General features: G+C 42.6%; 1 protein-coding gene across 9 annotated transcripts in view; it reads left to right on the plus strand.

Moving 5' to 3' along the window:
* The window catches only part of SLC8A3 (solute carrier family 8 member A3), a 268007-nt gene extending 257860 nt beyond the window's left edge, over positions 1-10147 (plus strand). For 7 of the 9 annotated variants that reach the window (XM_053257215.1, XM_053257243.1, XM_053257229.1 and 4 more), the window contains 2 exons: positions 4334-4609; positions 6095-10147. In XM_053257215.1, the coding sequence (XP_053113190.1) occupies positions 4334-4609; positions 6095-6471 (653 nt within the window). In that variant the 3' untranslated portion in view covers positions 6472-10147. The remainder of the gene's footprint in view (positions 1-4333; positions 4610-6094) is intronic. The other 2 variants (XM_053257249.1, XM_053257280.1) reach the window with 1 other exon arrangement.
* Positions 10148-15684: the final 5537 nt, after the last annotated feature.

Raw genomic sequence — 15684 nt, forward strand, 5'->3', positions numbered from 1 at the left:
GAGACAGGCTCCTGGTGCCTCTTTCTCCAAAAACATTAAAAAGTCAAAGGGGTTGTTTAAGAAGGAAGAAACTAAGCTATATGTGTGAAACAGCAATTAAATTACTCCTTGTATACATCCACCTAGTGTGTTATTCTAAACACATTCCAAAGTAACAGCAAGAGGATATATGTTTGAGACTAGTTAATCAGTGCATTTGACTAAGGCAAAACAATATAGGAGACATCAACATGGTAAACATTCTGTCAGAGGAAGTATAGGATTAGCTTCCAGCTTGTCTCCTAGGAATTAATAATTTCACTCAGTGTTCAGTGATTCCTTGCAACAGGGTATCTCTCAATGGAATTGCTGGCAGAGACACAAGCCTCACCCTTGCCCACTGGGCTATGAGTTCTGGTCCAATATGAGTGGCCTGAGCCACAACACAAGCTATCAAAGTGATTGGGTAGAAGAGCAACAGTGAAGGTGGCATGATTAAAAGATCATGAGCATAGGCAGTGTCATCCTTTCACAGGCCGAATATTTTTCATTCATTCATTCATTTATATCCCACTCTTCCTCCAAGGAGCCCAGAGCAGTGCACATAGTTATGTTTCTCCTCACAACAACCCTGTGAGGTAGGTTAGACAGAGAGAAGTGACAGGCCCAGAGTCACCCAGCAGGTATCATGGCTGAATGAGGATTTGAACTCAAGTCTTCCCAGTCCTAGTCTAACACTCTAACCACTACGCCACACTGGCTTTGTATTTTAAGTCTGTTAGTAGCCCTGTTCCTGAATTATGTTCAACACTCATACATGTCTACACAGGTACAGTGATTCACATCTTATGTTGAACACAGGTATAGCATTCCTGTCTCTACCATGCATTTTACAGACCTGGACTCAGGATCACTTTTAAAATGAACACGGGTATAGTCATTCACACAAAAACATGTGCAAGTGTACAGACACCTACACACTCATGCAAAATAATGTCTAAATAGACCTTCTGTAAAGGAGTAGTTAGTACAGGGTATATATACAGTAACTGCCCCAAAGCCAAACTTAAAGATTACATCCACCTCTCCAAACTTTCCCACCCACTGTAGAACAGGCTGGCACAAATTGTAACCATCACCATCACCCTACACACACACACACACCCTGAAAGCAACCTAACAGCCATGTACTTACTGGTGCTTGATAGGCCCTATTTTTTTGCAACCCTGGACAGGAAGCAGAAAAATAGAACCCAAGGGCCTAGAGCAGGCTTTGCCTCCACTCAGTGGTGCCTCCAGGTGCACTTTTTTACTTTCTCCCACATAAATGAATGGGTCCCATTTACTCTTCTGGAGCTGATCGATACTGCAGAGAGAGCAAAACCTGTCCATCCCTAAACTGGGCAGTCAGGGGCAGATTTCTAATTGAACCAATGTGTGCAGAGCACACAGGCCACAAAGCAGGGTCAGCGGGGAGCTACCGCACACCTCCTGGTGCATACCCAGGGGCCCAAAACTAGTGGAGCCTTCCCTTCCAAATACATTACCATTGGAATAATGGCATTTGAGTTTCGTAAAATAAACCCACATGTGTTACACCATCAATGGGTGTTAAATCGTTCCATGTCTGTCTGTGAAGACACGGGACTGGGTGATGTAGTATTACAGTCATGTTGTACAGGAAAGTAGGAGTGGTGGGTTGTTGTTGTTTGGGGGGGGGCGTGTTTTAGTACCCTTCAGTTTCAAATGCTTGCTTGCTTTTTTCTGAGAAAAGACGAATAAAAATGCCTGGCTGGCCTTCCCCATTTTCTCAATGCTGTCTCTGTTGCTATGGTAATAAATATGGTCATATCCTCTGGGTGCTCATACAAGAACAAAGTTAAGGACATTAAGAGACACTTCTCATGTTGCTGACCCACTTTCAAGTATCCTGATGGCATTATAGGACACAGGGAACCCCAGTGCTGTCTTTACCAGTTTTCCCCTGCTCTCCTTCCAGAACCCCAAAGAAGCCCATTGAAGCTAACTGAGATTTATTCTTTCAGCACTAATGAAAATCTCTGATTGCAAAGAGACTTCTTTCCTCTGGTCAGCCTTGAAGAGAGTCTATCTGCTGGCTTTCCCTAAGCATGCTACCCAATGTAACCACTCTGCTACTTCTGTGTTTCTAAAGGTCATCTGTATCTGAATATTCTGGCTGTCAGGGATCATAATCCACTTATTCATAGCAAGATACAGTCTTCATGTACCTTCTTTGGGTCAGGCAGAGGCCAAGCAGATCTGGAATAATACAAATCAATGGAAAAGGCTAATATCAGAGAGGAACTCAGGGGCTATTTTCCACATGGCGAGAGGGAAGCAGTTAATTGTCCAGTAATGAAGTTGTTGCACATAAGAAACTAGGATAGGAACATAGGAAGCTGCCATATACTGAGTCAGACCATTGGTCTATCTAACTCAGTGTTGTCTTCAGGCAGTGGCTTCTCCAAGGTCGCAGGCAGGAATCTCTCTCAGCCCTATCTTGGAGAAGCCACGGAGGGAACTTGGAACCAAGATGCTCTTCCCAGAGCAGCTCCATCCCCTGAGGGGAATATCTTACAGTGCTCAAACTTCTAGTCTCCCTTTCATATGCAACCAGGGTGGACTCTGCTTAGCTAAGGGGAAAAGTCATGCTTGCTACCACAAGACCAGCTCTTCTGGATAGCAAGGCCCAATGAGAAGGACCAGGCAACAGGGGTCATGGAGGAAGATAACCCTGGAAGTGAGGAGACCCAAAGCTTTTAGGTCAAGATCCATCGAAATCATGGGCATCCACAGTAATGGATGTTTCCTGGGGTGGGGTGGGGTGGGAATACCACCTCTAACCCCACCTATCCCTGGATGCCCATGATATAACTCCATGCGATCTAAATCAGTGTGGCCAGAACCTAAGGGGTATACTCATGAGTCAAATGGGCTGTAACCCAAAATTTGGCTTTTAAAAAGCCAAATCTAAAGTGGTGGCTAAGATGATTTCAGAGGTTCTCATGAACAGGCATCTACAACTCCACTTGCCAGCTCACCAATGTTGAGTGCCCCCAGCCCTCTGGTGAGCAGGACATCCAGCACCACACAGATCTCCTCGCCAGAGGTCTCAGTTCCATTGCCATGTTTGAGAAGGTAAGAAACAGAAGAAATCCTTTTTGAGCAGTAAGAGAGGGCCTCCACTTCTTCTTCTCTCCTTATATCCCAGTGCAAATGACAGACCTGTATGCTAGAAAAGGATCCGAGGGAAGAGAGCGGATTAGTGATGACTGCAATAATGGCTAGCTAGTGAGCTAAGCCTAAATGTGTGGATCCCTGCTTATAACTACCTAGAAAGCAAAAGGAGATCAGGGAAGAAGAAGCATATTGTAGTGGGCCAAATCATCAGCCTGGATATGGTACTGCCTGGGCTTGAGTCAGATGCTGGTATTAGATACTGGCACCCATCCAGAATTCATTAGACAATGCTGCAGGGAACTGCTGCTGTTGTGCTAAACCCAAGTAGGTACCTATTGACATTTTAAGGTTTTTGAAGCAGAACAGTAATGGCTGCTAGTAGTCCAGCAGGTTGGTGAGTGTGTGGGGGGTGGGAGTGGAAATCGACAATGAGCAAGGGAAGGAGTGATTAATATCTGTTTATGGCCTATTTATCCAATGTGCATTTTCAAAAGCAAGGAGCACTGAGACGCAAATCATGGATTTCTCTTTGTCCCCTTGGCAGTGGACGCTAGGTATTTGGTTGACATGTCTCTCCAAATTGTTAACAGCTGTCACTGAAAGCCAGGCTCTGACAGCTCTTTCCTTCCCATAAGGCTGTCTCCCTGAGCTCTCTGTGAATAGATCCAAAAGTCTATAATACAGATGTTGTCATTGCCTGGCTTGAGCTTTTCTTTCCAAATGCATCCATCTTTCTTTTCAAAAATAAGAATTAAGCTTAGTTGGCTGTAGCCAGCATGGTGTCGTGGCTAGAGTGCTGGACTAGGACCAGGGAGACCTGAGTTCAAATCCCCTTTCAGCCATAAAACTAGCTGGGTGACTCTGGGCCAGTCACTTCTCTCTCAGCCTAACCTACTTCACAGGGTTGTTGTGAGGAGAAACCTAAGTATGTAGTACACCGCTCTGGGCTCCTTGGAGGAAGAGCGGGATATAAAATGTAAAATAAATAAATAAAATAAATAAAAATAAGAGATTCATGGGATATTCTGCTGTAATGAGGGTGAGTAATGACATGACTCCTATGACTGTAGTCAACCAGATATCACGCAGGTTGGGATCTTTGCCTTACACAGAGCCCACTGATCTTGGGTTTTCCATTTTCTGTTCCCTGCAGCAGGTGACGAAGATGAGGATGAGTCCGGTGAGGAGCGGCTGCCCTCCTGCTTTGACTATGTCATGCACTTCCTGACCGTCTTCTGGAAGGTGCTCTTTGCCTGCGTCCCACCCACTGAGTACTGCAACGGCTGGGCTTGCTTTATTGTGTCCATCCTAATCATTGGCATGCTCACCGCCGTCATTGGAGACTTAGCTTCTCATTTTGGTTGCACTATTGGTCTCAAGGACTCAGTGACTGCTGTTGTCTTTGTGGCCTTTGGTACTTCAGTTCCAGGTGAGGAGGCTTATGAGAAAATGGCCAGTTGCTCTTTACTGTGTCCTTAGATACAATTCAAGCAGTAATATTCCTTGCCAGTGTTCAATTACCATGGCCCTGCATTTACTTCCTCTAAGTGCATCTTCAGTGATGACACAAATATGGCAGTGTTCAGGCCAGAAGGAGCAGCAGTCTCAGAAACATGTTACACATATTATCCCTATACAGGAGTACACTGGTAAAGACAGATATCTTGTACACACCAGCACACCGCCTTAAAATTGTGGCCTGCATACTATGCAGTAAGCTGCCGATCTAAGTGACAGGCATGCTCACTGCTTCCAAACCCCTTTAAACTCTGCTGATGCAGCTTGCCAAGGTGGGGAGACTCCATGGCTACTAAGGAGTGCATCTCACACTCTTACTGCTTCTTCCACTGGAAGCCTCCCCACCCTCGTATGCTGGCTGGGTTTAAAGGGGCTCAGAAACAGCAAACGTGCCTGATTGGTGGCTCACTGACTGAACAGTATGTGAGCCTGTATTTCTAATTTTTTGACATGTATACATATTTGGAATTAAATGTGTGCTGTGTTCTCCAAATGTATATAATAAAACAGAATTTCCACACATGGAATGGTCCACAGTGGTGTACATATTTTTGCTCTATGTAGGCAAAATGGCATGTGCGAAGAGGAGTTCAAAAATCTACCACAGGGCCCACAAAGGGAGGACCTCCAGGAACTCTGTTTTTAAATGTTGCTTTTGAACAGTGTATATATAAAGGGGATTTTTTTTTCCCTGTTGTGTTGCCATAAAAATTACAGTAGGACACAATTATGTGTGCCAGTTCTGCAAGAGAGAAATTTTAAAATTAATAGATACTAGAAAGTGAATTTCCAAGACTTTCTATCCAAACAACTTACAACAAACAAAAACCAGTTAATAGTATGATAATCACAAGCAGAGGTTTCTTATTATGTGAATATGTTGCCCAAAATGGGAAGTGAGGTGATAAGCTGATCATGACAATTACATCTTCAGGTACTGGTCATGTGAATTGTCACTTAGGCTAGTGCTCTCTGAGAGGTCAACCTGTTCCTAGAATGTTCTCAGTTCAGACTGTAGATGGGCTGATATGACCCAATGCTCCTCCACACACAAAAATTCAATTCATATAGAAAACTAGCATATCGGGGGAAAGGAATCTAGCCGCGTCTTTTCCCTGACATACAAGTTTTCTACTTCTAAAAAAAATCTCTGAAGAGAGCAGTCACCTGCAGTCTGTGAACCATCACCTGCAGTTGAAAGTGGTACAGTCCCAGAGTTACCACCACAGTGTGAACTTAGCCTAAGTTTCTAACTTCTTTCCTTGCACCCCAAAAAGGTATCTCCATTTTCCAGTACCTATGTTATATGTTGTCCTAAGTGAACATTACTGTCTTCCTAGACTGGGAAGAACTGATCCAGTGTTACTCATGCCCTAGTTTCTTCTCTCCCTTTCAGACACTTTTGCTAGCAAAGCAGCCGCTGTCCAAGATGTGTACGCAGATGCTTCCATCGGCAATGTCACAGGCAGCAATGCTGTCAACGTCTTCTTGGGCATTGGACTGGCATGGTCAGTGGCCGCCATCTACTGGGCTTACCAGGGACAGGAGTTCCACGTGACAGCAGGCACTCTTGCCTTCTCCGTAACGCTGTTCACCATTTTTGCTTTTGTCTGCATCAGTGTCCTGCTGTACCGAAGACAGCCTCACCTTGGAGGGGAACTAGGAGGCCCCAAAGGGTGCAGACTTGCCACAACTTTGCTCTTTGTGAGCTTGTGGCTACTGTACATTTTGTTTGCCACGCTGGAGGCCTATTGCTACATCAAAGGGTTCTAAGCCGTGGAGAGATGATCCAATCAGAAGGGAGGGATTCCCTCCTTTGTTACCTCATTGGACACCAGTCCTCAATACGTTGTCAAACCAAGAGTGACAGCTATCAATCAAGATTCCATAACTGCCCAGACTGAAGGACAACTGGGCTTTAAGAAGGGCAAAACTATCATAATAAAAGTTTAAAAAAATAGAAGCCAACATCATCAACCCAGCCATTAATCCCATCCAGTCAAATAAAAAACTTCAGCAGTTTTCCAAGTTCACATTTGTTGCTGCTGAACTCAACTTTGTTCCTTCCTCCGCCTTACAAAATGTCATGTATTAAGATGGAAGTCATATAAATAATTTGGGTGAATATTTGGTTTTCTTTTTTTAAAAATTGGGGGTGGTCAATCTTCCTTGATTTGTTTTTCTTTTTAGCACTCCCAAAGGGGGCTGAAAACTAATCAACACACATCCAAACCTCGAGCCAGCATCAGAGATGGAGTTGAAAATGCTACATTTTTTTTTACATTGCATAAACAATTTCAATCAAAAGACTCACTTTTTCACTTTATTTTAGAGTTACAGTATGAGATTGTTGTATCTTAAATGCAAACACAACACACACATACACACATTCAGGAAAACTACCATTGAAGGCTAGAGCATGTAGCAATCTGATCACCTACCTGGGCTACCAGAAAGAAAAGAAAGAAAGAAAGAAAAGACCTCTAACAATAGTGTATGTAACCTGTATATTTTGAATATGGCAATTCTCTTTGTGTAAGTAACTTAAAGCTTTTGACACTGCAGAGAATGGAAAATATCATCATTTATAAAAGATAAATAAACCAACACAAGGAAAATGTCTGCGGTGTGGAAAACAAGAGCAAGAGAAAACCAGCACAAGTTTCTTTTTTAAAAAACATGATAAGGTGTTCCATTTATAGAAGGAAAGAAAGGTTTCTTTTTTTATGGAAGTGAATTGATGTAAATAATTTGCTGTTCTCACTTGTTTTGGTGCATTTGAGAAAACTTCGATGTGTTAAGATGCCACTCGAAGTCTTACAAGCATTATCCTCATGGGTTGACTTTGCTCTTAAAAAAAAAAATAGAGGAGTGGGGAAAGGATTCTGGTGATTCTTCTTGACTAGGAAGTCCAGACTGCAATATGGATGATTCTGTGGCTACTTAATAACCTGCTCATAAAAGGACGCTCTCAGGGTGATCTTATACCTGGAGCCCCAGCCACTCTTGGGATTTATGGTTTGAAGTAGACTTTCCATTATCACCACCCTGCAGTTAAATTCATGAATGAAACATCTGGGATGCAATTTAATAAGCCTACATTTGACCATTCTCTTGGTGTTCTGGCCAGATGACTTCCTCGCCTCTTTTAAGGCAGAGTATGACCCCATGGATGATGATACACATCTGGTTACTGTAGTGCACTAGCATCTTATTAACTAAACACAGTGAACACCAATATCCTTGGGATTTTGTGGGGAGGGATTTCCATTTTTCCCCTAAAGAAAAAACTGAAAATATTTTTCCAGCTCATGTGATGTTTTCCATTCTAATTATCTGTGTTGCAACTCCCATTGTGTTTCTTTCACACCCTCCTTTCAAAGGGCCAGTGCTTTCTGGTCTTTATATTAGATGGGGAATACCGTCTTGACTGCCACCATTCAAAGGACTTCTGCATCATATGAAGAAAGTTCTAGAAATGCACCCTTTTAATTTCCAATAATCATCTTTTTTAAAGAGAAAGGCATTTTAAAAAATTTAAAATATATAAATGAATATCAACAACTGCAAACTGAAGGTTTGGTAATAAATAAAAGCTATACGTATAACTATATAAACATATTATATATACATATTTCTTAAGCGCAAGAAGTAGGACTGTTTATGCTTTATTTTTTAAGAGGAAGACATTTTCTTCTGTCAAAAAAACAAAAACCTTAGGTGCTCTAAAGGAATGTCTTCTTCATAAAAGCCAGGCTTATTAAGGAGCACAGAGAGAGCTCAATAGCTAGTAAACAAGGAAAATGAAAGGTGTCTTTATTGTTCATTGTTGTACAAGAGTGCATTAGTGATGGTAAAGAAGTTTTAGAAGTGGAAAGAGTGCGTGTGACTGTGTGTCTGTGTGTGCATCAAAAAGTGAATGGTAAACTGCAATGGCCAAAAAGAATGCTTTTAGTGAACATGGAAATGAAGGTACATGATCTCAGAAATGTATGACAATGAATGAAAATGATCCTTAACTGGGGGGGAAAGTATTTATTTTCATATGAAACCACAAAGAGTTTGCTTATGTGCCACATCCCATTTCTTATAAACATATATATTATATTAAGAAATGTAAGAGGGAAATGAGAATGCTTTGCTCTTTCATACCATGTGAGCTTGGTGCAGGAAGTTACAGCTCTGAAAACTAGTAATGAGAGAACATTAGGAGGTTTATTCTAGTAAGCAAGGGGGGTTCTGAAGCTGCACAAAAAAGTCACCCTGCACAATAAGTTGTGATTTTTGTGGACAAAGCGCACAATCTGCTAGCAAGGTCTCTTGGGCAAGCGCCATTCAAATGCCTGGGAGCTGCAGAGTAGTGATGGACTGTGCGCTAAGTCAGAGGGATGATTTCTTTTTGTGGAACCCATTTTACCAGGCAACCCATCCTCAGTTCAAGTGCAGGGGTTTTAACATTTTCCATGCTTTCCCCATCTGTTCTGTACTTTTTGCAACTTTTCTTTTATTGTTACCTGCCCCAATCCTTCAAGAAGAGGTGGGCTAGAAATCTAATTAGATAAATATATTGCCGCCTGTCCTTAAAAGGGACTCTGTACAGAATATTGACCTTTGAAATGGGAAGCTGGTTATCAAATTATCAGCTCTTCGGGATTCCAACAAAAAAGACAATTAAAAAGTTAGAGTTTCTTGTGAATGGCCTCAACCAACTATGATCTGTGCCATTTAACACTATGTTATTTCATACTGATTTGATGTGCTAAGGCCTTGGTATCAATTACCTTTTTATCTGAACTGACAATGTTCTCTTACTGCTAGTCCTACCATGCTTGTCTGTATGTATGTTTGGGTTTATTTGTCACGTTTGTATCCATTTCACCCTTCCCCAAAGGAGCTCAGGACAATGCAAATGAGATCCCACATTGTCCTCACAATATCCCAGTGGCATGAGATTAGATGGAGAGATAAATGACCTCTGTGCTTCTCATTTCTGCTTGTGGAAAATCTTTGTGAGGCCTCAAAGATCACACATCCAGTCCAGTGAAAGCCATCATCTCATCTGCTTTGATGGATTCCTCCATGAAACCCATATGGGCAATTTTTCTTTGTTTTTAAAACTGACCTTGGGGTTCCCTCAAATAAGTGATAAGGTTTCAGGCAAGGTCTTACTAGCTCCAGCCTAGCTCCCCCATTCCTAGTTGATAGCCTAACTGGATACAACAAAAATGCTGTCAATCTTGTTTGCTTGTGCTGTATCAAACACATTATTTTCATTTGCTTCTTTCTTAAGATCACCTTGTTGGGGGTAGACTGTATGCCATTTCCCATGTCATGGTTACTTTGCTGTCCTTAACATGCACTGAGATGAACTGTTCTGGGCCAACAATATCAGTGGAGTGTTTCTTCATTTTATTTTTTAAGTCATTAAATACAAGAGAAGTAAATTAAACATTTGTGTTGCCTTTTTATGGGATAGTTTACTATTTCTATAAAATTGCATGGAATCATTTTTGGAATTTCTTTTGCCCTTATCCTTGCAATGTCTCTTGATTATATTTTGCTGGAAGAAATACCTCCAAGTTGCAGCCTCTAACAAAAGCACCCCGCCTCCTGTTCTTGTTGTTCTCTTGCATTCCTGTTCATTCAGGTTCCTGCTTTTCTTTATTTTTTATTACAAAATCTTGTTTAAACAAAAAAATCTTTGTGTGCTGCTCTGGCACAGCCATGAGCCCACAAGTTGCTGAATGAGATCTGAAGGATGTCACCTGTGGCAGGAGTCCCACAGGAGGTATCTAAGTTCCAAATAGCTAAACCTAGGTCAAGCAAGCCACAAGGCAGGACCTGGGACAAGTGCCAGTACAAACTCCCAAGAATAATGGAAATTCCTCTGACAAAGACATAAGTGAATAATAGTTTGACTGGGCAGCTCCCTGACACTCTGCCATCCTTGGGCAGTTTCCAATTTTGCCCTCTGTCTTCTCTCCTGGGACCTTACCGAGAAGGAAAGACCTTGGGCAACTGGAGACATGATGGAGTTCTGTGGATTCTAGTTCCTTATTTGAGGAGCCTCCAATCCTCTATCTGGATTGGATTTAGAGGAACAGTCAAGTATCAAATCCTCTTTCTTTGGGTCAGCTGCTCTTTTATAGATGGCAGCTCACACTGCTTGAATGCCTGGGATCTCAGAGGCAGAGCTATACCGTACAACTCCATAGAGATCTCTGCATCTGAAACACCAATCCAAGTATCTGGAATCTGGAACATGGATACTTGCACTGCAGAAACCATCTTACCATCAGGGAGGCATATTTAGGAGATCAAAGAAGCTGACTCCAGAGCCATATGTTCTAGAGCTGTTCCACAATTCCCTGATCCTCCCTGTTAACTGAACATCCAGCAGTCACTTACCTGAGCTGACTATCTCAGATGAGATCGAACATCACAGCTGGAACTTTCAAATCATCTCCCATATGCTACTTTTCAGTTAAGTCAGTTCAGACATTCATCTACCAGATCAAGCACATAATAATCAAGCCTGGAGAAAACAGTGATGTTCTTTTTATATTTATATGAACCAGATCCTCAACTGTATTCCTAAACAGATTCAGGATACAAAACAAAATCAACCGAAAGCAGTTACAATGTTGCCATTAACATCAATGGGATAAGAGAAACAAGGAGCATTTCTCTGATCCCATCAGAGTGGGCCACTGTGAGTAACGGGATGCTGGACTAGATGGGCCTTGGGCCTGAGCCAGCAGGGCTGTTCTTACGTTCTTAAGGAGATGGTTTCAAGGATTTGTATTTAAGTGTTAATGGAGGATGCTTCTGATGCTGCAGAGTCCAAAAACACCTGCTTAATTTTAGCACAGATGCTACACAATCTTTTTTTGGCATGTGCTTTTGGCAGTCTTCAGCATTCTAAAGACACACAGCTTAGTTTTATTAAGCAGATGGCCATATCATGGTGTAGGCTGTGAGGAATATTTTGGAACTTCTTGATACCTCCATTGGAGAAAACAGTTTAGAACAAAAGCTAACATCTCTGAACTAAAATTAATTTGGGAATTATTACATCATCGAGACAGCATTCAGCACCAAATTCATTCTGTTTGTTGTTTAAATTGAGAGAGAGAGAGAGAATTGTCCCATTCATAAGTCAGCCTCTGTCCCCAAATTATTATGATTAGGAATAGTTATATGCTGTTTTTCAACCAATTCACAAATTGGTTTATATAGCAGAAGGAATCGGAAAAATAATGAGAAAATGATTCATTGACCCAAAGAGGCTTACAACCAATTTGTAAGAAACACAAGGAAGACACCAGCAACAACCAGTGGGGAGTTTCCACTGGGAGATGCAATTCTGAGATGAATAGGAACAGTTCCTCTCCCCCCGCTAAATATAAGAGAGCCTCTATTTTAAAAGGTGTTTCTCCTTGCCTAACTAGAAAGGGTTAATGCAGATCAACACAGACTCTATCCCAGGGATTCTCAATGTTGGGTCCCCAGATGTTACTGGACTTCAACTCCCATAATCCCCAACCAAAGGCCACTTCAGCTGGGGATTATGGGAGTTGAAGTCCAATAATATCTGGGAACCCAAAGTTGAGAATCTCTGCTCTATCTCATCCACAGTATACAACAAGCCAGGGGAAAGTTCAGTATAAATATCAGTATATACATTAGATAGCCTTTGCCAGAGTCATTTGGAAGTGTCTTCATGTCAGAATCACCCAATCTTTCAGCACCAACGCCCAGGTAAGCCCTCCTACTTACCAAACTGGCATCACATGCCTCTATTTGCCCTCTTATGGAAATCAGGGTTCCAACAGTAGCTTCACTGAGGCATAAGCAAGCTCCTCTCATATCCTAACTGGCCTGTCCTTTACTTCCCAGGGAACCACAGAAGTCCCTCCTCCCAGGGCATTTCAGCATCCGTAAGACAAATAGGAAAGATGGACCCTCAAAATTGGCAGGCCTATCTAAGTTCCTCCCCTCTTAAGCACTCAACACCTTCAAGACAATTATAATGAAGAAAGGAAAGGGTTTTTTAAAAATAGGAAATGCAGAGAAATTTCTGCTTTTGCAGGCTGCCTGTTATAGTAAACAGATATAGTTCACTGTTTTAAGGCGAGGATACTCTCTCAGTCCAGATGTTTTTAATTATCTTATGTGCCACATATAACTCTGCCCCTGTATTGAGCCCTTTGCTCAGGAGGCGTAGCAAGGTTGGAGTGGCCCCTGGGACAAACAGTGGAGAAGACCCCTGGCCCCAACCACCTTCTTCGGAGAGGCATGGGGGCGGGCGGGGGGGAGCGCAAAGAGCAAGTTGACATCCAGGCAGTAGAGCAGGCCTGCTCAACTTGAGAGGCCCAGCTATTTTTTTGAACTACAACTCCCATAATCCCCAGTCACAGTGGCCAATAGCCAGGGATTATGGGAATTGTAGGCCAATATCTTCAGGAGGGCCAGAGTTGAGCAGGCCTGCAGTAGAGCCTCCCTCCCTCAGAGGCCCAGGGACATTGGTCTCCCCTTAACTGTAGCTACACTCTCCCCTGTATCGCTAGCATTCCAACATTACATCTATTTGCTACTAAGAGAAGATCTTAGTAGCTCTTCTAAAGAGCGCATTTCCCCAGCCCCCACCCTCATTATAGTGAGGAAGCAGACCTCTAGAACCTCTAGTGGAGCTGACATCAATGAATGTTGAGCACCATCCAAGACCAAGCTTCTCCTCATGCACGGATTGCACGAGGCTGGGGTTTTTTTTTAACAAGACAGCCAGGTCCAATTGGTTCTTTGGCATCCCAAGTGCCTTTAATTCAACCCCAGAGCAACCCATGCAGTTATTTTTAATTTAGAAGTATTAGCCTTCAAGAAATAACACATCTAATTTAAATTTGCTACCATTTGTGAAGGGGGAGAGGAAGATTTGTTGTCAAGAGGCTCTGTATGTGGTTGCCTAGCAACAGGGGCATAGGAGACTTGGCTGGCTCCCCTTAAAGGGAGGGAGTAAGCTTTGAGAGGATTGGGAAAGACAGCTAAGAGTGTGCTCCCTTGGGGGATGCTGAGGTGGTGGTGGTGACTGGGGTGCTGCCTTCTGACCTGAGCTGAAGTACTGTCTGTCTGAGCAACTTGTCCTGTGTGAGCTAGAGAGATCTCACTGTTTTCTGAGAAGTTATCCCATGGATCTGGAGAACACACTCTTGAGCGGCGTTTTTAGCAGGCCAACGAGGATCCCAGCACCTCCTTAAAACCAACATTGGAAAGACCAGCTAGCCCCCAGAATCCCTGACATGCACACATCAAATGAACTGTAACTCTACGGGGACAACACGTCCATTGGGCCCTAGCAGAACAGAACATCATGACCCCTCATGGAGTCAAGAGTTGACCCGAAAGGTTGAACTAAGCCTTTAAGCCTGTATATCATTGTTTCGCTTTTCTCAATATAAATAGTTAGAAATTCAAATTACCCCACCTTTTCCCACTTTTAAATAAAATACTTATTTTGAACTTGAACTTAGGCTTGTGAGTGGGGAAGTGGCTGCTGAATCCAGCCTTTTGCTTCCAGAAGCCTGGTAACACACATTTAAACAAATGAATCTGTACTGTATTGGCCTTCCTGATCCTAAGACAGGTCTGTACAACGTAAGGCCAGGGGGCCAAATCCGGCCCGCAAGGACTTTTTTGATGGCCCCAAGGACTGTCAGCCGTCTTTCAAGATTAACCTTCTCAAGCTTTGAAAGTACACAAGGGAGGAGGAGGATGAAAGATTGCTAGCAGGCAGCTTCCTCTTCTCTCTTCATGCTGTGGTAACTAATAACTACTTTCATTTATATTTAATAATTAATTTTAATGTAATCATTAATGAGACGAACATTTACCTTGACCCACACACACACACACCAAATTATGGTTGGTTCTGGCCCACTAGGGTATTTGAGTTGTGCATCCCTGCCCTAGGAAGTGCTTTCAAGCATTGTACTTTCAGTTTTCCAGCCCAGTTCACATTGTTACCTGCTGCCAGTTGCTGTGGAATCTCTTGTGTTCAAGTTGCCAATTTGAACCCTCTGTCTGGCCTTCTCCTCACAATACATAATAATCTCCACATTAGAAATTGAGGGAAGGGTTATTTGGAAAAGATGGAACCTATCAGGTTTCATTGTTTTCTTCCCCTGCTCTTCCTCCTTCAACCTCCTCTCCCTGCAAGGCACGAGAGCAGTTATACTCTAGGGGTTCAATCCTGCTTTTATAAATTCAATGGCAAAACTCCCATTGGTGAAAACTGCTGCTTTCAGCAGATCCATTTCTGTTTTAGATTACTGTCTGACTCCTTGGAGGTTTCAGTTCAAGTACCTTAACAACTCCATGAGTTATTAAAGCCCTTCCACAGATGTTAGAGGTAATCTGCTGAGGGAAAGGTATTGTCTGTAAAAATACTTGCTTTATAAGCCTGTTGTATACATGGTCTGAGAGAAAAATGCACCAGCTTCCAGCCAGACTTCCCAGTCCAATGATCAACAAGAAGCCTCCAGAAACTTGCTTCTTTTTCTGTTAGTTACAGAAGTGTACGGGAAGACCCAAGTTCAAATCCCCATTCAGCCATGATACTTTCTGGGTGACTCAGGGCCAGTCACTTCTCTCTCAGCCTAACCTACTTCACAGGGTTGTTGTGAGGAGAAACCTACGTATGTAGTACACCGCTCTGGGCTCTTTGGAGGAAGAGCGGGATATAAAATGTAAATAAATAAATAAATAATTTAACCTTAACACACAAAGAGTATTTTACCATTTCCTAACAAGATTTTACCCTTGAGGAGCAAAGAACTCTGAAATATTGAATGCGCCTTACTGTTTACTTTATATTCCAAAGGTATGGTGGCTGAGCAGTCAGATCTTCCTCAAAACTATAAACCAGTGAAATCTTAAGGTTCATCTGTTGGACACTGTGCTGCATTAATCAAGAAGCTGAAATATAAA

The sequence above is a fragment of the Hemicordylus capensis genome, chromosome 1 (genome assembly GCF_027244095.1).
Source record: "Hemicordylus capensis ecotype Gifberg chromosome 1, rHemCap1.1.pri, whole genome shotgun sequence".
Taxonomy (NCBI): Eukaryota; Metazoa; Chordata; class Lepidosauria; order Squamata; family Cordylidae; genus Hemicordylus; species Hemicordylus capensis.